This window comes from Sinohyriopsis cumingii, chromosome 11 (genome assembly GCF_028554795.1).
Source record: "Sinohyriopsis cumingii isolate HCF-2022 chromosome 11, ASM2855479v2, whole genome shotgun sequence".
Lineage (NCBI taxonomy): Eukaryota > Metazoa > Mollusca > Bivalvia > Unionida > Unionidae > Sinohyriopsis > Sinohyriopsis cumingii.
The window spans coordinates 78,853,738-78,876,716 of NC_142971.1; the positions used below are offsets into that span (position 1 = coordinate 78,853,738).

Genomic DNA, 22,979 nt, shown 5'->3' on the forward strand with positions numbered 1-22,979 from the left:
GCCATTTTTACTAGTCACCATGTATAACCTATCTGGTGCTGAAATATGACACAATGCCCACAACAGAAGCAACAACAATAGCAATAGAAAAGTGAGCTCATTCAAGAGTGATCTTAAATCTCTCATATTTAAACATCAAGAGATAACTCAATACTTCACAATGTTTCCTTACCACAATTATTTACACCATGTTTTTGGCACTGTTGTAAAATTTCAAAAGATTTTTTTTAAAATTTCCCATCTCACTCTCTCAAGTATATATATATATATATCTGTGTGTGTGTGTGTGTGTGTGTGTGTGTGTGCATGTGTGTGTGTGTGTGTGCTCATGCATAACTATCATTGTTCAGTTCTTACAACTTCTAAAGAGTAAGAGTTGCACTAAGTCCTTATTATTATTATTATTATTATTATCATTAGTATTATTATTTTGCAAACAGCTTTTTATGTGGTACCCAATTCTGAAGGCATGAAGAAGCCATGATGTATGCAACTGACTGACGATTTTTAATTGGGATTTTGGACACTTTTAGTCATTTATGTTATATTAGGTACACCACATGAATCCAACATTTCATTCACTCATCGACCTCTGTTATGTATATTTGATTTAATTTATTTTTATTTAATTATTTGTAAGTTTTAAAACATTTTTATTTTAATTTCCTTACCTGTCAAAGTAATGTAATTTTGATTTTTTTCCCCAGAAAATTCAGTTTTACCTGACTCGTTTCATAAACACTTAATACTAGAAACACTGTTTCTATTTTTGACTTAGTTGCCAACCTTGATTCAGAAATCACTGAGAGAAGTAAACAACTTTCTATCTTTATTTTATTCTTGGAGTAACATTATTGGTTTTTATCAAGGTCATACTGGGAGTATGTGATTTTAGATGTAAACTGCTTCTATTTTGCAATTCAGGGTTTTCTGAAATTGCTCTGTAGTTATATTTAATAATGATGTTTAGATAGATATTTTTCAGTTTGGGCTTTTGCATTGGACACTGGAAAGTGTTTTGTTGTGACCAGTTTGGAGTTATATTAAAATTTTTATCCAAATTATTTGGATTCTAAAAAATTAATTCTTTTTCCTGGAACTATTTGAGTGCTCATACAGAAATTTTTGCACAAAGACTTCTGTTTAAATTTTATTCAGAAATACAAACACCGGAATATTGTTGGTGAATCAACAAAGAACTGTAGACACAACAGCAGAATACTGGCAACAGTATATGTCATCGCCTTCCATTTGGGATTTTTTCCGAGACTTGAACTTGAATTCATTATTAACATTTCATCACTAGAACTTCTAAAACTTAATTCGTGGATTATTCTTGGATTATTTTTGGATTTGATTCTTAAAACTGTAAGTTCTTTTTTTTTAAAGTGTATTTCCAGAGAAATAAATTATTTGTTAAATTTTTCAAAGCTTATTGTTTGCACTCTTTCTTTGTTAATGTTTATTAGAGCCTAAACACGTAACAACCTCTGTGAACAAGTTATTCAAATGACTCTTACTCTATCATGATCACAGTGGGTAATTTAACCTTTAATCAAAACTCAAGGATCTTTTATTCCTCCACAAGAAATTATTGTTTGCTATACCAAGCCAATACATACCTCTGGAATCTTATCCATGTGCGTTCCCACCAAAATCACATAAGGGATGCCAGGTTGAGAGGATGGTGTACAGGAATGTATGGAGTTCAGCCAGATCTCAATTAGGTCTGAAAACAAAACAAATAGCTACTTTACATATGTGTATAATAATAATAATAATAATAATAATAATAATTGTATTTACCTGTAATGACATAATAATTAGTTAACAAATGCACATTATACACCAAAATAGTGTTTTTGACTGCTCCATGCACGCATTTGTAGGGCATGATTCATTAAGGAGATTACTGACCAATTAGTCTCAGTGACATAGATTACATACCAATGAGTCTCAGTGAAAGGGACATCTGATCAAGGAATGTGGGCACGCTCGATCTAGCCTGTTACAGAAATTAGTAAAGTTTTTGAACAAAGCATATATTCCATGTTTGACTGGGGCCCTGAGTCACATAGCGGGTGCTCACCAGTTATTATGTACTTTTGAGAGAGTGACATATGTAAGGTGAAGTTGTATGCATTTAAAACATGCACAATGGAGAGAATTTTGGCATACCTCTATGCTGCATTAATGTAATGTGGATGATATTTCTTTGGATATTGTACTTTTGAAAACTGTACATGATTGAAGCACACTGCTAACTAAAATGACTGCTCCCTTGTTCTAAAAAATCAGCCTGAATTAGTCTAAAGTACACTATCCATAGCAGCTATTAAAACAGGGAAAATGAATTTTGCCAGACTAGACAATACCAGCTTCTGAAAGTGCAATGAATGAATTACCAAACATATAAAACGTAAAATAAAGTTATTGGCACTTTTTTTATACAATTTACCTCTGAAGTTCAGGAAGTGAAAATGACCAAGTGGAGCTAGCACTTTTTTGAAAGGTGCACATCTGGAGTAAAGCCAAGCTGTATACTCTATAACCCATATTACACCCATCCATCATACACCACAATAAAGGGAATTAAAGGTTCTTTGAACTATACCTAAGATATACAAGGTCTTTTTTAAATAGCCAATATAACCAGTGAGGAAAGTTGGGGAAATTCTTTTTCTTTAAAATTCTAACCTTATGCAAAATACGAAACTGTAGAGCGCCACCATACTGGTCAAAACCGCTCAACTTTACAGATTCACTGATATCTCACCTCTGTCCACCTGGATTTGAATCTTGGCTCAACCAATGTGGATATGTGCAAAAGCTTACCAATAGCTTCATGCATTGGCGATTGTTCCTGAGGTTCTTTACTGCCAGTTATATTAGCCACCATGTATATCATTTGCTGAAAAATGGTCATAAACTCAGGAAAACCACAAACCAAATTTGATCAAAATAGTATCAGAAATATTGGATCCAAAGTGGTAACAACCTCTGCCAATCTTCCTGAAGACTGCTTCATTAACATCAATGAATTGTGCTCATCAAGCCTATTAAAGATCTTACTGTTGAAGCTCCATATTTCAAGCTTGATTAAACTGGATGATTAGATAGACACATTTTCAAAGTGGAAACAAGCTCTGTAACGATGACCTTAATAACCCGTGTGTCTCACTTTTTATCACAATTAGCCAAGACCTTGATGAAATAAGTATATATTCCAAGTTTTATACAAAATGGATCAGACGTGTGACCTTCCATTGATGACAATTTCACTTAATTAAGAGTACGTTTACCTCATTAAGATATATGGATCTCGCTCATTATTAAACTCTTCCAAGAGCTAGATGATTTAAGTCAATATTTCAAGTCTGATAAATATCAGATTAGAACTATTGTTTCCAGAGTGGTAACTTATTATCAAACTCATCCAGGATATCGACCATATAATCCCATATCATAGATTCTATTACACTGGTATGTGCCATATTTAACTGATAAAATTTACCTCTGTACCAGAATCAAGAAGTAGTAATGCTTTTATGATAATTAAAACTTGATTGCTAGCAAGAATTTATTTTTATGATAGCTTGTAGTTGTCTTGCAGTTGTACGATATAACCCTCTTTTCAACACAACATGGCTTTATTTTAATTTAAGCCAGTATGTAACTTCAAAAGTAGGCATAATAACTCCTTAGAGATATGGTAGTGATGGGAATCAGTCAGAATTTCATAATCGATATCAGTTCCACTTAACATACTTATAATCAATTATAATCAGTTACTATGAGCAAACTTAATATCTACTTTGTTGTACAATTATATCTTTTTTTAAGAGTTCAAAATGTGAATAAATGTAAAGGAGTAATCTTTTTTAATGACATACTTTAACCGAATAAAATATTACATTTTTCTATTGTGTTATCTATGCTCAATAGCTCTGTTAAATGAAGGCATCTTTTTATGGCTGATTAGTATTATGTAACTAAAACACTTTGCAAACCCCCAAAATATTTTCATTCATATGTGATAAGTCTATAATTTAAAGTACAGAAGGTTTTCTTGTTTGTCTTCATTTATAAATGCTGTAAAGGATTTTACATTTAAACTGAAACAAATCATCAAAATGTGATTAAATTTATTAGACAAACAATTTGACAGCTTAATCATGTAATCATATGTTCCAAATTATGAAATTGTACACCTGCATAATATGGTATGGCTTTATAAGTTGTGAAGGGAAAAAATAATTCAATCAACTTTAGCAGATTGGAAGCCTCATTTACCTGACCTTTGTGTTTTGCATGCAACTAAAAGGAAGTATTCTCCCTTTATAATCGATTATGGAGCTTCACATTAGATTATCTTGTTGGTTTGCTGAATCAACTGATGATCAATTATAATTGATCATTGGAACAACACTTGATAATGGTACTTTACTTTTTATGCATGAACTTAAAATGTTTTGCCTTTTTAATTTTATAGGCATATGCTTTTCTGCCTTCCCCCTCGGCTTTTCCCTTTTATAGTTAATCATGCTTTCCTTACCATGAACTTTACACAGTTTTATCCCTTCCGTATCAAGGAAATATTCATCATCTGTTATGAGATCTGTGACTTGCTGACTGAGATCTATGACCAAGAGATATATTGCACAACTAATCAAGAATGTCTGGTGAGTAGTGTAGAACACATATTGCCCTGCAAAGTCCCAGAATGCCAAAGCTGCATATTCCACCATACTCTTCTCTAGATTGCCTTAATTTTCATTGACCAACTGGAGCATTTCTATCACTGTATCCTTCTTATTTCATATGGCCTCTCTCTCACTGCTTGCTTCTGGGACCACTCTTGCAATGTGAGAATCTACCGGTTGGGAAGTTGGTGTTTCAACTTCCTGATTGGTGTCTGGCTCTGCACTGATAGGCTGATCATCTTGGGGATGTCCATTATCATGTTTTTCACTGGTCACTTGGTCATCCAACTCATTTAAAAACTTTACAAGGCGCTGAAGTCTAGAGTATTGCTCTGCATCTGAAAGAAGGAAAATAAACAAAATAAATCCTCAAAAAGTAAATTAAAGGGGCGGATTGCACAGAGAATAAAATGATTTCCAGGAATTCATTTTTGTCTATGTAAACTAACAAGCAACTAATTACAAAGTCTAGTTGCTATGTACATGCAATTAAATACAAAGTCTGGTCATTAATTACATGTCATTGCACTTGTAAGGCCAATAAGTACAATATGCAAGCAACATCTTTTGACTTCACCAAAAGATTCTGGTTTACTAACTAATTCACAAAATGAAGCATATGATGCTATTAGAGATGTAATATTTTCCTTAAAAACCAATTAAATTGTGCAAGATGTGTTTTATTGAAATTCCCAAGTCAATGCCATCATTGTGAGATTGTCACTGGTGCTATGTTGGAGGTCAGATGTGTACTAATTTCACTCTGAATCAGCTATGCATGTATACTACATTGACCTGAATCAGCTATGCATGTATACTACTTTGACCTGAATCAGCTATGCATGTATACTACATTGACCTGAATCAGCTATGCATGGATACTACTATGACCTGAATCAGCTATGCATGTATACTACTATGACCTGAATCAGCTATGCATGTATACTACAATAACCTGAATCAGCTATGCATGTATACTACATTGACCTGAATCAGCTATGCATGTATACTACATTGACCTGAATCAGCTATGCATGTATACTACAATAACCTGAATCAGCTATGCATGTATACTACTATGACCTGAATCAGCTATGCATGTATACTACCTTGACCCCAATCAGATATGTGTATACCATTTTGATCTGAATCAGCTATGCATGTATACTACAATAACCTGAATCAGCTATGCATGTATACTACTTTGACCTGAATCAGCTATGCATGTATACTACTATGACCTGAATCAGCTATGCATGTATACTACAATAACCTGAATCAGCTATGCATGTATACTACATTGACCTGAATCAGCTATGCATGTATACTACAATAACCTGAATCAGCTATGCATGTATACTACTATGACCTGAATCAGCTATGCATGTATACTACCTTGACCTCAATCAGCTGTGTGTATACTATTTTGACCTGAATCAGCTATGCATGTATACTACTTTGACCTGAATCAGCTATGCATGTATACTACTTTGACCTCAATCAGCTATGCATGTATACTACTTTGACCTCAATCAGCTATGCATGTATACTACTTTGACCTCAATCAGCTATGCATGTATACTACATTGACCTCAATCAGCTATGAATGTATACTATTTTGACCTGAATCAGCTATTCATGTATACTACAATAACCTGAATCAGCTATGCATGTATACTACTATGACCTGAAACAGCTATGCATATATACTACTTTGACCTGAATCAGCTATGCATGTATACTACCTTGACCTCAATCAGCTATGCATGTATACTATTTTGACCTGAATCAGCTATTCATGTATACTACAATAACCTGAATCAGCTATGCATGTATACTACATTGACCTGAATCAGCTATGCATGTATACTACAATAACCTGAATCAGCTATGCATGTATACTACTTTGACCTGAATCAGCTATGCATGTATACTACTATGACCTGAATCAGCTATGCATGTATACTACAATAACCTGAATCAATTGTGCATGTATACTACATTGACCTGAATCAGCTATGCATGTATACTACAATAACCTGAATCAGCTATGCATGTATACTACCTTGACCTCAATCAGCTATGCATGTATACTGTTTTGCCTGAATCAGCTATTCATGTATACTACAATAACCTGAATCAGCTATGCATGTATACTACAATAACCTCAATCAGCTATGTGTATACTATTTTGACCTGAATCAGCTATGCATGTATACTACTTTGACCTGAATCAGCTATGCATATATACTACCTTGACCTCAATCAGCTATGCATGTATACTACTATGACCTGAATCAGCTATGCATGTATACTATTTTGACCTGAATCAGCTATGCATGTATATTATTTTGACCTGAATCAGCTATTCATGTATACTACAATAACCTGAATCAGCTATGCATGTATACTACCTTGACCACAATCAGCTATGCATGTATACTACTTTGACCTGAATCAGCTATGCATATATACTACCTTGACCTCAATCAGCTATGCATGTATACTATTTTGACCTGAATCAGCTATTCATGTATACTACAATAACCTGAATCAGCTATGCATGTATACTACATTGACCTGAATCAGCTATGCATGTATACTACAATAACCTGAATCAGCTATGCATGTATACTACTTTGACCTGAATCAGCTATGCATGTATACTACTATGACCTGAATCAGCTATGCATGTATACTACAATAACCTGAATCAGCTATGCATGTATACTACATTGACCTGAATCAGCTATGCATGTATACTACATTGACCTGAATCAGCTATGCATGTATACTACCTTGACCTCAATCAGCTATGCATGTATACTATTTTGACCTGAATCAGCTATTCATGTATACTACAATAACCTGAATCAGCTATGCATGTATACTACAATAACCTCAATCAGCTATGTGTATACTATTTTGACCTGAATCAGCTATGCATGTATACTACTTTGACCTGAATCAGCTATGCATATATACTACCTTGACCTCAATCAGCTATGCATGTATACTATTTTGACCTGAATCAGATATGCATGTATACTACCTTGACCTGAATCAGCTATTCATGTATACTACCTTGACCTCAATCAGCTATGCATGTATACTATTTTGACCTGAATCAGCTATTCATGTATACTACAATAACCTGAATCAGCTATGCATGTATACTACTATGACCTGAAACAGCTATGCATATATACTACTTTGACCTCAATCAGCTATGCATGTATACTACAATAACCTGAATCAGCTGTGCATGTATACTACCTTGACCTCAATCAGCTATTCATGTATACTACCTTGACCTCAATCAGCTATGCATGTATACTATTTTGACCTGAATCAGCTATTCATGTATACTACAATAACCTGAATCAGCTATTCATGTATACTACTATGACCTGAAACAGCTATGCATATATACTACTTTGACCTGAATCAGCTATGCATGTATACTACCTTGACCTCAATCAGCTATGCATGTATACTATTTTGACCTGAATCAATTGTTGTTGTTGTTGTTGTGGGGTTTAACGCCATTTTTCAGCACGATAGGCTATACATGGCGGCCAGTATTAATGGTGGAGGAAGAACCCGGAAAACCCCGGAAAGAACCACCGACCCATGAGAAGCTACTGGCAGGCTTTCTCACATGCCCACATTGGCTGAATCTTAGACTCGAACCGCCGCAGACAGAGGTGAGATGGCAGTGATCCGTAACGAAGAGCGCTTTAGACCACTCGGCCACTCGGGGCCCCGACCTGAATCAGCTATTCATGTATACTACAATAACCTGAATCAGCTATGCATGTATACTACATTGACCTGAATCAGCTATGCATGTATACTACAATAACCTGAATCAGCTATGCATGTATACTACAATAACCTGAATCAGCTATGCATGTATACTACTTTTACCTGAATCAGCTATGCATGGATACAGTAATATGACCTGAAACAGCTATGCATGTACACTACCTTGACCTCAATCAGCTATGCATGTATACTATTTTGACCTGAATCAGCTATGCATGTATACTACTTTGACCTGAATCAGCTATGCATATATACTACCTTGACCTCAATCAGCTATGCATGTATACTACTATGACCTGAATCAGCTATGCATGTATACTACTATGACCTGAATCAGCTATGCATGGATACAGTAATATGACCTGAATCAGCTATGCATGTATATTACTATGACCTGAATCAGTTGTGCATGCATACAGTAGTATGACCTGAATCAGCTATGCATGTATACTGTCACAACCTGAATCAGTTGCATGGATACAGTAATATGACCTGAATCAGCTATGCATGTATACAGTAATATGACCTGAATCAGCTATGCATGCATACTACTATGACCTGAATCAGCTGTGTGTATATTACTATAACCTGAATCAGCTATGCATGCATACAGTAATATGACCTGAATCAGCTATGCATGTATACAGTAATATGACCTGAATCAGCTATGCATGCATACAGTAATATGACCTGAATCAGCTATATGTATAATACTATGACCTGAATCAGCTATGCATGCATACTACTATGACCTGAATCAGCTGTGTGTATATTACTATAACCTGAATCAGCTATGCATGCATACAGTAATATGACCTGAATCAGCTATGCATGCATACAGTAATATGACCTGAATCAGCTATGCATGTACACTACCTTGACCTCAATCAGCTATGCATGTATACTACTATGACCTGAATCAGCTGTGTGTATATTACTATGACTTGAATCAGCTATGCTATATACAATACTATAACCTGAATTAGCTGTGCATGTATACTCTATGACCTGAACAGCTAAATACTTATATGTTTTAATCAGAAAATGATTTGAATATACAGAGAGCAGATTTTAGCATGTACCTAACATGGGACATGGGGTATCAAAACACAAATAGTATTTATTAATCATAAATGGGCATTTTTATCATGGATATCATATTTCCATCATTGGTTATCATAAAAAAATTGTCATGGGTTATTACAAAATGGATATTTATTTCATGGTTTATCATAAAATGAGAATTTCTGTCATGGGTATTATACATATTTTCATCATTGGTTATCGTAAAATGAATATTTTTGTCATGGGCTATCACAAGATGGGTATTTTTATCATCATGTCTATCACAAGACTGGTATTTTGTCATGGGCTATCCAAAAATGGGTATTTTGTCATGGGCTATCACAAAAAGGGTATTTTGTCATGACAAAAAGGGTATTTTGTCATGGGCTATCACAAGATGGGTATTTTGTCATCATGTCTATCATAAGACTGGTATTTTATCACAAAAAGGGTATTTTGTCATGGGCTATCACAAGACGGGTATTTTGTCATGGGCTATCACAAAATGGGTATTTTGTCATGGGCTATCAGAAAATGGGTATTTTGTCATGGGCTATCACAAAATGGGTATTTTGTCATGGGCTATCATAAAATGGGTCTTTTATCTCATGGGGTATAATAAAATGAATGTTTTTGTCATGGAGTATCTTGTTCTTGCTTATGATGAAGTTGTCTTTCTGTATTAGAAGTAGTTGTAGTTGTTACCGTAATGAAGTTGTATTTCTCTATTAGAAGTATTTGTGGTTGTTACCGTAATGAAGTTGTCTTTCTGTATTAGAAGTAGTTGTTGTTGTTACCATAATCAGGTTGTCTTTCTATATTTGAAGTAGTTGTAGTTGTTACCGTAATGAAGTTATCTTTCTGTATTAGAAGTAGTTGTTACTGTAATGATGTTGTCTTTCTGTATTAGAAGTAGTTGTAGTTGTTACCATAATGAAGTTATCTTTCTGTATTAGAAAATAGTACCAGTTGTTACTCAGCCAGACTACGGTAATGAATTTGAATTTCTGTATTATAAGTATTTGTACTTGTTACCGTAATGGAGTTGTCTTTCTGTGTTTGAAGTAGTTGTTGTTGTTTCTGTAATGAAGTTATCTATCTGTATTAGAAGTAGCTGTAGTTGTTACCATAATGCAGTTATCTTTCTTTATTAGAAGTAGTTGTAGTTGTTATCATAATGAAGTCGTCTTTCTGTGTTTGAAGTAGTTGTTGTTGTTACTGTAATGAAGTTATCTATCTGTATTAGAAGTAGGTGCAGTTGTTACCGTAATAAAGTTGCCTTTTTGTATTAGAAGTAGTTGTAGTGGTTTCCAAAATGAAGTTGCCAATCAACTGAATGTGATCGTGCGAAGAGAGGAAGGTTGTAATGCCTGCATGATTTGCAGTCAGAAGAGTGAGAGGGGCAGAATGGTTAGCACACTACTTGAAAGAACATCTAAATGATATGCAACAGGTACCCTTTCTGTGCAGACTGTGTGATTGTAGGATCACCACATTTAAAGATCTGCAGGATCATTGCCGGCATTTTGGGGAACACCGCATGATCATTGAAGGGGTATAAGAAGAATGGAATGATTATAGATGAGAAGAAGTACTATGCCATCAGTGATAACCCATACTTTCGTTTGGAAGGAAGGGACATCCTAAAATATGACCAGGAAACATCTGCAAAATATTGGGAGGAGAGAAAACGCTCTCCACTCCAGGCTACCACCCAAATCACATCCCTTCCTTCCCAACTTACAACTCAACCAACACACAGTCCAGCAGGAAGTGATACATCTCAGAGTTTGCAAGATCTGATTGATGAAGACAAATTAATGCCCCAACTGCTACCCCAGGAAGAATACCAAACACGAGTCCAAAAGCAGCTACTGCAGCAGACAATAATCTTATTCATATATCTAAATGTAACTGCAGCCTGGCAGGGCAGAACAGTTTTAATGCCATTAAACAAACATCAGATCTGATGCTACAGCTTATGGTCACCAACAAGGCCCTTGAACTCATCAACACCTCTCTGCAAAAACAAACAGAAAGTATAAGAGACCACACAAAAAAACGTACAGGAACGAAAGGCGAGAATTACTATGAGTAACCAGACATGAAGACGGTCACGGTCTAGATCACCACGGGTCGCATCACGCGCCAACACCCGGGAGAATACAGTCACAAAACTGAAATAGAGGGCAATAAAACGAGAATGTGTGAACATGTAAAAGAAGAAATTTAGTTGTATGTTCCGATTGCTATAGTGTCTCCAATAAATAAAGAAATAAATTTTACAATGAAAGGTATATATGTTTGTTTTCCTTTTGTTTATTTGTATTATTAGAGCACAGTGTTTGCGAGGACGCTTCACATCAAGCAGAAGGTAATGTACCAGTCGGAGTTTTATAGTCTTTACTGTAATCAATGAAAGTTCGCGAAACACTATAATCGACAACACATAAAACCACCAGAATTACTACATAACACAACTGATGTTTGTTATTCAGCAAGTGCATTTTTCTAATGGAAAGAAAAATAATCATCAGTACAAATATAATGGTTGCTGGAACTATCAGTTCGTCACGGTGCTACTATGTGTACATATACGTTGACCTACTGACGATTTCATAGGATGCATTTGCATATTTGGCATGATCAAGAGAAGTTTTATCGATTTCGGGTATTTGAGGAGATCATAATCGATTACAAGAGATGATATTTAATAGATGTCATCGATCATTATATAAAATACTGGGCTCCATTTGATCCATCACATGTAGCTTTCGTGGGTCGCAGCCATTGCTGTTTACAATTCACAGAGCATGCGCAAGATAGGTCCAGTCTAGTATACCCATACGGAGAGCGAAACAAGTTACCAAATTACGGTTCTGTGATGGATTTTAGATAAATTTTCAATAAAATATATTTTTTTTGTTGACAATAATTTCAACAAATATATCCTTTTGGTTGGAAATAATCATTATTTTTGCGTAGATTTAAATTCTCTAAACTAGTTGCAATTTTCCAACTATTTTTCAACTTGTCCAACATCCAAAGCTTTTTCAACAGTATTCCAACTTTCAACGGTTTTCCAGCAAATTTCCAACTATACGGTATTTAAAGCCCAGGAAATTTTGAAGCCAGAGCCAGAATGTCAGAACGCCGGTGTGCAAGCAAGGAGACAAGAGACCATCCAAAGCCCAAATTCGTTGGGTATGTACAGTAGTATGTAACATTCAGGTTTAAGAGTCAATATAGCAAGACATGGGAGTCTACGTTACTTTATTTTAGTTACTTATAAAATTTATTTAATATTTATTTTGCAATTATATTTAATGCATTAACAATTTCGTATGTTAAAGAATTTTAAGATACACATAGCTAATGCTGTAATTTCAGTGTTTAAAGTAGAATTTAAATCTCTTAGTATTCTAAAATAAAAATGTCTTCACCTTCTAATATTTCATCTAGGACCCATTTATATGAGTTTGAAATATTTATATATCTGGAAGTTGGTTCCTGTTCTTTGAGAAGATTTGTTTGGAAAACCAAGTTGTGTAAGTGTAAAAGAGTTCGCCTTGACATCAGGATATACTGCAGTTAGAAAACTTCGTTTAGGTGATCATTGGTGTCGTTTTCTCGCCACATATCGCCCAGTTCTAATTAATCGTGTATGTTTATTGAAAGAGTCCAACTTCTCATCACATATCACACTTTTGCTAATATTAATTGTGCATGGTCATTGAACGAGCTTCTTTTCTCTTCACATACTACGCTTTTACAAGTGTACATTGTGTGATTATTGGATGAAAATAATTATCTCCTCATATCACACCTATTTAATTCTATAAATATATGCGTGATCATTGAATGTATATATTTATCTTCAAATATTACACTTTCTTAGACTAAAACTCTCTATCTGATGCACTTACATGCGTTCGTCGGGCAAACTTAATCCCCCCACCACCACATCCAACTTCAAGCAGTCAGTCATCAGTGCCAACGCCATCTAAGGGAAACAACTCTTTTCTGTCGAGACAGGTACATGACAAGTTGTCTCTCTTGATCTAATGCAGTCCCGTTGATTCAAGTCCACATTATCTACTTACCCTAAGTGATAAAAGTCGTTTTCTTCCCAAGATTGTGTATTATATGAATAGAGACAATCTTCTCACTTGTACCCCTCCCCCCTTTGTCACAGTCAATAAGTAATACTAAGCTGAGTAGGAGTCAAGTCACACAGGTAAAGAAAGTTGGTGATATTTTCCCCTGTATACCAGTGACTGCAAGCAAGGTTACAGGTCTACGGTGTGAGAAGGATACCCGAATGCCTTACCTGATGTCAAAGTTTTCATCTTCATCATTGCGACGCGATTCCGGGAATCTACGTGATTGCTGGATATACATTATATTGCTATATAATGTGTCTAAATATTACATCTTGAATAAATATGTTTAGCATGCATACAAAAGTCTGACTCTGTCATGCTTTTAATCAAGTTTATTGCACATGGCGTCTTTACCAAATGAAGTGTCAGTGGTGTCTAGGATTGTCGTATATAAAAGTGATAGAGAAAGAAAGTACTTAACGGCCAAAAACCATCACATGCATTAGAAGTTGTTGTACTTGTTACCATAATGAAGTTGCCTTTCTGTATTAGAAGTAGTTGTAGTTGTTACCGTAATAAAGTTGTCTTTCTGTATTTGAAGTAGTTGTAGTTGTTACCATAATTTAAGTTGTCTTTCTGTATTTGAAATAGTTGTAGTTATTACTGTAATGAAGTTGTCTTTCTGTATATTAGAAGTAGTTGTAGTTGTTACCGTAATGAAGTTGCCTTTGTATATTAGATAATTGTAGCTGTTACCGTAATGAAGTTGCCTTTCTGTATTTGAAGTAGTTGTAGTTGTTACTGTAATGAAGTTGCCTTTGTATATTAGAAGTAGTTGTAGTTGTTACCGTAATGAAGTTGCCTTTCTGTATTTGAAGTAGTTGTAGTTGTTACCGTAAGGAAGTTGCCTTTGTATATTAGATAATTGTAGCTGTTACCGTAATGAAGTTGCCTTTCTGTATTTGAAGTAGTTGTAGTTGTTACCAAAACGAAGTTGCCTTTGTATATTAGAAGTAGTTGTAGTTGTTACTGTAAGGAAGTTGTCTTTCTGTATTTGAAGTATTGTAGTGGTTACTGTAATGAAGTTGTCATTCTATAGTAGAAGTAGTTGTAGTTTTTACCGTAATGAAGTTGCTTTTGTATATTAGAAGTAGTTGTAGCTGTTACCAGAATGAAGTTGCCTTTGTATATTAGAAGTAGGTGTAGTTGTTACCGTAATGTAGTTATATTTCTGTATTAGAAGTTATAATACTTGTTACCATAATAATGTTGTCTTTTTGTAATTGAAGTAGTTGTAGTTGTTACCGTAATGAAGTTGCCTTTCTGTACTAGAAGCAGTTGTAGTTGTTACCGTAATGAAATTGCCTTTCTGTATTAGAGTTAGTTGTATTTGTTACTGTAATGCAGTTGTCTTTCTATATTAGAAGTAGTTCTAGTTGTTACCAGAATGAAGTTGCCTTTGTATATTAGAAGCAGGTGTAGTTGTTACCGTAATGTAGTTATATTTCTGTATTAGAAGTTATAATACTTGTTACCGTAATGAAGCTGTCATTTTGTAATTGATGTAGTTGTAGTTGTTACCATAATGAAGTTGCCTTTCTGTATTTGAAGTAGTTGTAGGTGTTACTGTAATGAAGTTGTTTTTCTTGTGTTCAGTGAAGCAACTGAGGCAATTGAGTTCATAGATTTGCAAGTTACATTCAGGATAACATAATAACATTAATGCACTATTTCAAACAAAACTGCGGCCATATTCCATACATGTCGATAAATTAGATTTTATCTTTGCTAGCCAAAGTTCCGATATTTCAACTCTATCTACACCCTGGCGGATCCATACCTCCATACTGAAATGTTTGGATTTTTCAAACAAATTTTCCTTTTTTTAAGCAACCACCATCAAATTTGAACAACTTAACTTTGACTGGATGCAGTGGTCTCTATATCCATATATATACGTGATACATTTACTCTCAGAATGGAACTGGATGCCAGTTCTAAACAGAAAATTTAAGTCTTTTTATTTCTTTATTTTATTTAAAAATAGATTTTTAACAAGAAAACATATATCCGTATTCTGGTCCAAAATATGAAACAAGTACAGAAAAAACACACTTGGAAGCCATGCATTATGTAAAATAGCATGACAAAAAGAAAATTGCCACTAAAAAAGACAGATAACAGTATAACATAATACATTTCACCTCACAGTAAATGCATAAATACAGAAATATGGCTCTTTTATCATTGTGTATGCCCATATACCTTTTGCCTGCATTGTCCATTCGCAGTTCGATAAAGAAACATCACAGCAGTTGACATAGACATTTATGCCCCCTGTACTACATCTCTCAGAAATGTTTACTTCCTCCCCAAGAAGTCGCTTGACCAGGGTGGTCTTGCCTACACCAATGTGTCCGACAACCATAATTCGTATGCTGTATACTGCCTCCCTTCCATCTTTTAGAGCCTCTTCAAAAAGTTGGATGGATCGGTCATCCATGTTTAAAATTTCTATTGGAACCCTGTGCAAAATAATGGATAAGTTAAATACATATTATCAACATTGTGTCAGTAATTTCAAATAGTCCAAAATGCACTAGCTTGAGTTGTTTTAAAATAGTACAAATGATACTTGCTAGGCAATACCAACTTCTGAAAGTGCAATAAAAATTAATATATATAAAGACCTATTTTTTAAAATGAACTTGTCTTTTTATTTTGAAGTTATCCTTGAAGTCTGGGAAGTGCGTGGGGGTGGGTTTTTGGACTTTTAATGTAGCTTTATCCCTTTTTTCAGTCTTATCACAATGATGTCTGCAGTGTGGCAGTTTATCGTGATGTCAAGCACTGGGGCAACATGCTGCAGACATATAGCATGATGTCTCACCCAGTCAGATTATCCTGACACTATGCAGATCATACCAAACACATTTCTAACACTAACCCCTTTAATTATGAGCATCAACTTCAAGCGATGCAGATGTTATACCATTTTTAAACATCTTTGTTACGTCTCAGCTTGAGTTCAAACCCGTGACCTGCCGCATCCGAGACGGATGCACTACCACTTACACCAACAGAGCAGTCGGTCCATAAATAAAAATGACAATGCAGAGCTAGGAGTCTTTTGATAGGTATACATCTTAAGCAAGTCAAATCTTTTCCTTGTCAAACAGAAATTACACCCGTCACTCAGACACCAAAATAAAGAGAATTATAAGTTCTTTCAATGATTCCTACAATATACAGTGTCTTGTATTGTAAAATAAGGATAGTGTTTTCTTTTTAAAAAATCAAACCCTACACAAATAATAAAAATGCAGATCCTAACCTAAAGGTTCCTGTTTCTGCCAACTTTGGAATTTCTAGTCCATATATGTTTTCAGTAACCTATCAACCTGACAAGCACCAATAAAGGTTTCTGGTGTACCAATACAGGATTTATCTTCATTACTTTATAGTAACAAATCGATGAATTGTATGTTAAAGAAAATTATGTTATAATTTCAAGAGGAAAATTTTCACTTCCATATATGTGATAGCATCAATCTAATTGAAAAGTCATCAGAACATAACCTCACATCAGTATCTGTCTGATAAAAAAAAAAAAAATGGAGCTTTAACACCGACCTGAAGTTTTTCAGAAAATGTTACTATCAGTTTATGAGTACAAACTGTGAATGTATTTCTCAAGCATGTGACACAAGTCAACAAAATTATATAAAATACTAGTTGTAAATGTAGTCACAGATATGCATCACCCTACACTTGAAACATGTTGTCCTTAACTGATTTTCTTTTCTTTGCGGCAAACAAAGATACATAATCCCTCCTTATCACCCCTGAGTAGTGAATGGGGATACTAGAGCGACAATGGGAATTAGCATTACAAGAGCCCTTGGGAACATATAGCGACAATGGAAATTTAACATGGAGAAAAATCGTGGGAACATATAGCGACAAGGGAAATTAACATGGAGAAAAATCTTGGGACTGTTGAGCGTCAAGGGGATTTCAACATGGAGAAAAATCGTGGGAACATATAGCGACAAAGGAAATTAACATGGGATTTTTTTTTTAAAAAATAAAAAATAAAATAAAAAAGGGGTAGGCAATTCAAAGGCTATCTCTTTTCGAGAAATATGGCTGGCCCTGAAAAGGGCCTTTGGGTTTTTTCTTCTTCTTCTTTTAACTTCTTAACTTCTTCCACCATCCTCTTATTTTGTCCATCATTCCTTTCTTCTTTTTCTTTTCTTTTTCCGGCAACCAGTCCGGGTGGCCCATGGCCCGGAACTTCTCTTGGATTTTCATCCAGTTTGTGTTCAGTTTATCGAATTCATCCCTTTTTTTTTCTATTTTCTTCTTCTTTTCTTTCCTTTGACCACTTTTCTTTGATCTTCTTGACCTCTTCGGTCAGCACATTCCTCATTAGTTCTTCAACTTTCTTAAGTTTTTCTAACCCCCACTTCGCGAAACACCAATCTGTCCATTCTACAATGTCTTCTAGAAAGCACCTTGCACTCGTCACATGATCTATCGCTTCTTTTAACTTACCCACTTTGACATACGGTGGGTTAATTAAACCTCTGATTCTCTTCTCCTCATCCTCTATCATTTCTTTTACAATATTTACGGATAAGTGGAGGCTGGTTACTTGTCTTGAGACGAAGTCTTTTGTCACTGCATACCTCCATTCCTGTTCAACCCTTTCTACTACACTCAATCCATCTACCATCCAATACAAACTTCCCATAAGATCGTTGTATAAAGCTGAAGCTGCTGGCATCTTCTTGTTTGCTTATTCCGTAGAATGGGTTCCAATGGCCAACACTGTTAGTTTTATACTGAAAGCGCGTACGTGAAGGAAAACATCCCCTAAAAACATAAAACTGATCTTACCTAGATCATGACCGAACAACGCGCGGACGTGAAGGAAAACATCCCCTACTTTTTCATTTCATATAATATAACCCCAACTATACTCTCCACATACGCTAAGAAACAATTAATAAACCCATAATCTACTATTCACACAAACATACCTTAGCTCTTATAAACACTAACACACCAACACATACCCTCACACATTAAAAAAGAGTTAGTGTTTATATTCACACTACTCTACCTACACACATTGGCAAATCGATCGTTATTTCTTTTCTAGAGTATTGGGTAGCCCTGAAAAGGGCTGTTTTGTTTGGAACTTCATGGACACCTGGTTAATGGTGGCACCTTCCAGGCCTGGCGCCACATACACACCTTATCCCCCAGTTACTTTTTACCTTTTGGGGGGAGAGAGCAGAGGCAGGATATGTCGCTTTAGAATCCCAATTTTCGCTCTCTGGGATTCTGAAATTTTTTCTTCTCTCCTTTTCCTCCTCCTCTTCTTTGTATCTTCTCTCCTCCCCTTTGTATCTTCTTTCCTCTTCTTCTTCTTTATATCTTCTCTCCTCCTCTTCTTTGTTTCTTCTTTCCTCCTCTCTTATCCTTCCCTCCTCGACAATGGCTTCCGCGGCCAGTTCATTTAATATGCGCCTGGCATATTCCAGATGCACATGAAGTTCCAACAGTTTCTCCAGTCTCGTGTTCATTTTTGGTGTTGATCAATCAACAAGGGTAGCTGGACTGCCGAACGAGTTTCAATTTATACTGAAAGCGCGGACGTGATGGAAAACATCCCCCTAATAACATAAAATTGATCTTACCTAGATCATGACCAAAAAAAAAAAACAACAACGCGCGGACCTAAAAGAAACACTCACTCACTTTTTTATGCTACCCATCACTATTTTAAAATTTTTTATAAACCACTTCAATAGACTATCCACATACGCAAAACAATCCAACCTAACTCCAAATATACACCTCAAAAACCCAAAAAACATTATTTTAATCTACTATCCTCACCAACTTACGTTAGCTCTTACAAACTCAAACACACAAACACATACCCTCACATTTTTTTATAAAAGAGTTAGTGTTTATTTTCACACTACTATACCTACACACATTGGCAAATCGATCGTTATTTCTTTTCTAGAGTATTGGGGTAGCCCTGAAAAGGGTTGTTTTTTTGTTTGCTATGGCATTCTTTTTTAGTTTCTAAGAATGCGATGTCCTCTGAGGATAGACTTTCTGGCGATAGGTCTGCTTCTTCGGAAAGAGAAGAAGAACTCTTTGGTGTCGATACGGCAATCGACAAAGCCTCTGTCAGCTTCAGGTTGCTGCTGTTGTTGTTGCTGCTGTTGTTGCTGTTGCTGCTGTTGCTGCTGTCTCTGAAGTCTGTACTTCTCTGTCCATTCTTCTTTTTCCCTGTTCATTTCTTCTCTGAAGAGCTCTTCTATCAGGTCTTCAGTGATTTTTAACATTCTCACATTCTCTATTTCTTCTGGCTTCGGTATCAGACTGTGTCTGACCCTATGCAGATTCACGTAGGCTTCGTTGAGCTTAGCTAGTTTGGAGCACATCTTCTTAGGAGGATGAGTCGACAATGGATGGTTAGACTGGGAACAACCCCAGTTCTTAAAGTCAAAGCGCGGACGTGAAGGAAAACATCCCACACGGTTTTCGAGTCGCAACGTTCATGAGAGGGATAGTAAGAAATGAAAGAGCATCAATCCAACATTCTTATAGCTAAACAAAAGACAAAGGCATTTTTTTCTAAACACAACATTTTTTATTCAAAAACCACTTAACACTAAACAACAACATTTTTAACAATAATCCAACACTATAACATCAAACAATTTTTTTCAAATCACAAACATTTTTTTCTCAATCTACAGTTCACTTTGAACAGGGCTGACAACGTTGTGAATGAAATTGTGATTTCCACTGTTGGAAATCATTAGGCCATTGATGGACACTACGTTTCCTAGCTTGAGACTAAAGATAAGCATAATGGTCACAGAACCATCGATCTACTTTCACATCGTTTCTTGAAGAAGAACGAGGATCAAAATGAGTCACTAAATGTTCTAAGGAATAGCCCAGGCTGCGATGATGCAGAAAATACACACAGTACTGTCCACACACCAAGGAATCTGTGCCTTGTAATTTCACATTATTGAATCGGGTGGTTTGAGCATTTCTTCTCATAAAGTCGATGATATCGTCTTCCAAAGGGAGCAATCCGTACGAATCGAAATATTCCACACAGCCTTCTTGAGGAAAGTAGACGGCTACCCAGTGGGTTCCTGGGAGATGACTGTCGTCCGTGTTGATCACGTAAGCTTGATGGTCTTTAGGTTTGCGATGAGGGAATTCATCTTTAGCACAGACGACAGGATTCCAAGAAGACGTATACGAACTGTGGTTCAAAAGGTAATAAAGTTCCCAGGTATTCATTGTTTTGTGTTTTTTTTCTTCTTCACAGGTAATAATAAGTCGTCAATTCGATCCTGACTTTTTGCTTGAAAATGTCTGACGAATAAACGGTTATTCGTTCTGTTTCCTCACTCTGATTCAGGAGAGCTTCGATACGATGGATCTCTTGAGTGGTTAATGGTGGGCAAGAATGTTCACGCAAGTCTTTATACCACTGGTGCAACACGTCTTTGTTCGAGATGAGACTCCAAGCTTCGTCCAGATACTCGTCCAATTTTTCTTCTTGACTCAACATCATGCATTTATCGTGTTGAATTTGACTGGGATGATCGTTTTGACATCCATAGCAATTTTTCTTGATCAATTCCGTCATTTTGTCGACCAAGTGTTTGGCAAAACAGGAGACTAAATGGGCTTCTTGTTCTGGCCATCTTGACTTCATCATGACAACTTCTTCGTCTTTATCTTGAGATTCTTCTCCTTCCACGGTCTCCTCACATTTCATCTCCAAAGTTTCTCCACTTTGTAAAGAGGGATAACAGTCTTCCATGATTTCTAGTAATCTAGAATGACTTCTCTCAAACTGTTGATTTCTATGGTATTATCGAATTCTGCATACAGGATGACGTTCACTGTCTGGTCCAGTGGCTTTGCAAACTGAAGTTCCACACGAATTTGGCCGGATTTTATAGGGTGGAAATGTCCCTCGTCGCTGCCTTGGTCTGGAGTGAAATCGAAAGCCCACAAAGCGTAGCCTCCGTCATAATCGTCGTACGTAATGCCGTGACTGGTGTTGGTTCCTAACTGTCCAGTGGCTTCGTACAGGGACAAGTACGACCTCAAGTAATTCTTCTTCTCAAAGTCAGGTTCAAAGGGTCGGGTACACAAGGTCTTGCCATCGCGACTGACTTCGATCTTGGACACGCCAAAGTGATGAAAGTTGAAAGGATTTTTAGCGAAGGCTCCGTTGAAGGTTTCATTCTCGACTATACCAAGGATCAAACGTTTGGGTAACTGTCCTTGAAACAGATGATCTTGTATTATGGATTGATTGTTACGGGGAATGGTGAACGTTTTCACTTCCACGCGTCGGATGGGATACTTGGCGGTCGTTCTGCTCAACGTTTGACTGATGTCGTTACCTACTTTGGGTAACACTTCTACGCGTCGTACGTAGAGTTTGGCTTCTAGGATTTTGCTTTTGGGATTGCCACCAGTAGTAGCATCACCATCAGCCAACAAATGGAAAGCGGCACTGCTGCGATTCAGTCTCAAGCGAACATTGACCCCGTTCAGCAAATATTTCTCTTGTAACCACATGTCCAAATGCAAACGATCCATCAGTTCTAAACTCTGTCCATCTTTGATTCTGTTTCTTCGTTCTACAAATCCCTCATTGGTGCTTGTTTTTAATTTTGGGTCAGCTTCAAGACCTGTTTTATCAAATTCGCCCGCTTCGTCAGGTTCCCATAGCACGCAGACATTGAGATGAGTGTTCTTGGCGTCTATTCCGTACGTCAAGAGATTTTCCAGGTAGGCACGATAAGGGTAAGTATCCATGCTGCTGCTAACCAGTTTGTTGTTCAAGTACAGGTCCACTGAGCTGAACAAGGAATGCATGAAATTGTTGATGGGAGCTACTTTCTCTTCGCCGTTTATAGTATCTCCTCCCTTATCTAGAACTTGGACTTTCAAGTACAAGTAACTGCTATTCAAATCGATGTAATCTTCGGGTTGTCCTTTGATTTCAAACTCGATGGGAGCGGAATCGATCAGTGAGGAGACGGGGTAAAATTCCACCCATTGGGATTCTTGCATGGTCATCATGGTGGGGGGCATGGCAAACAGATCCAGTTCCGTCTTGGAACAAGCGCAAGACTCTCGGTGCATCATTTTTTTTCTGTGTTTCAATAATCGAAAACGTCTAAGTCTCGAACGGTTCTTCTTTTCT

General features: G+C 36.2%; 2 protein-coding genes across 4 annotated transcripts in view; one reads left to right on the forward strand and one right to left on the reverse strand.

Moving 5' to 3' along the window:
* Window positions 1–5,587, reverse strand: part of LOC149788807 (putative serine/threonine-protein kinase qkgA) — a 35,733-nt gene extending 30,146 nt beyond the window's left edge. For both annotated transcript variants that reach the window (XM_089974929.1, XM_089974928.1), the window contains exons 1-2: window positions 4,556–5,587; window positions 1,623–1,729 (exon numbers count right to left, since the gene is read on the reverse strand). In XM_089974929.1, the coding sequence (XP_089831055.1) occupies window positions 1,623–1,729; window positions 4,556–4,748 (300 nt within the window). In that variant the 5' untranslated portion in view covers window positions 4,749–5,587. The remainder of the gene's footprint in view (window positions 1–1,622; window positions 1,730–4,555) is intronic.
* The window catches only part of LOC149788803 (enoyl-CoA hydratase domain-containing protein 3, mitochondrial-like), a 433,692-nt gene that overhangs the window by 244,187 nt on the left and 166,526 nt on the right, over window positions 1–22,979 (forward strand). The window lies entirely within an intron of this gene.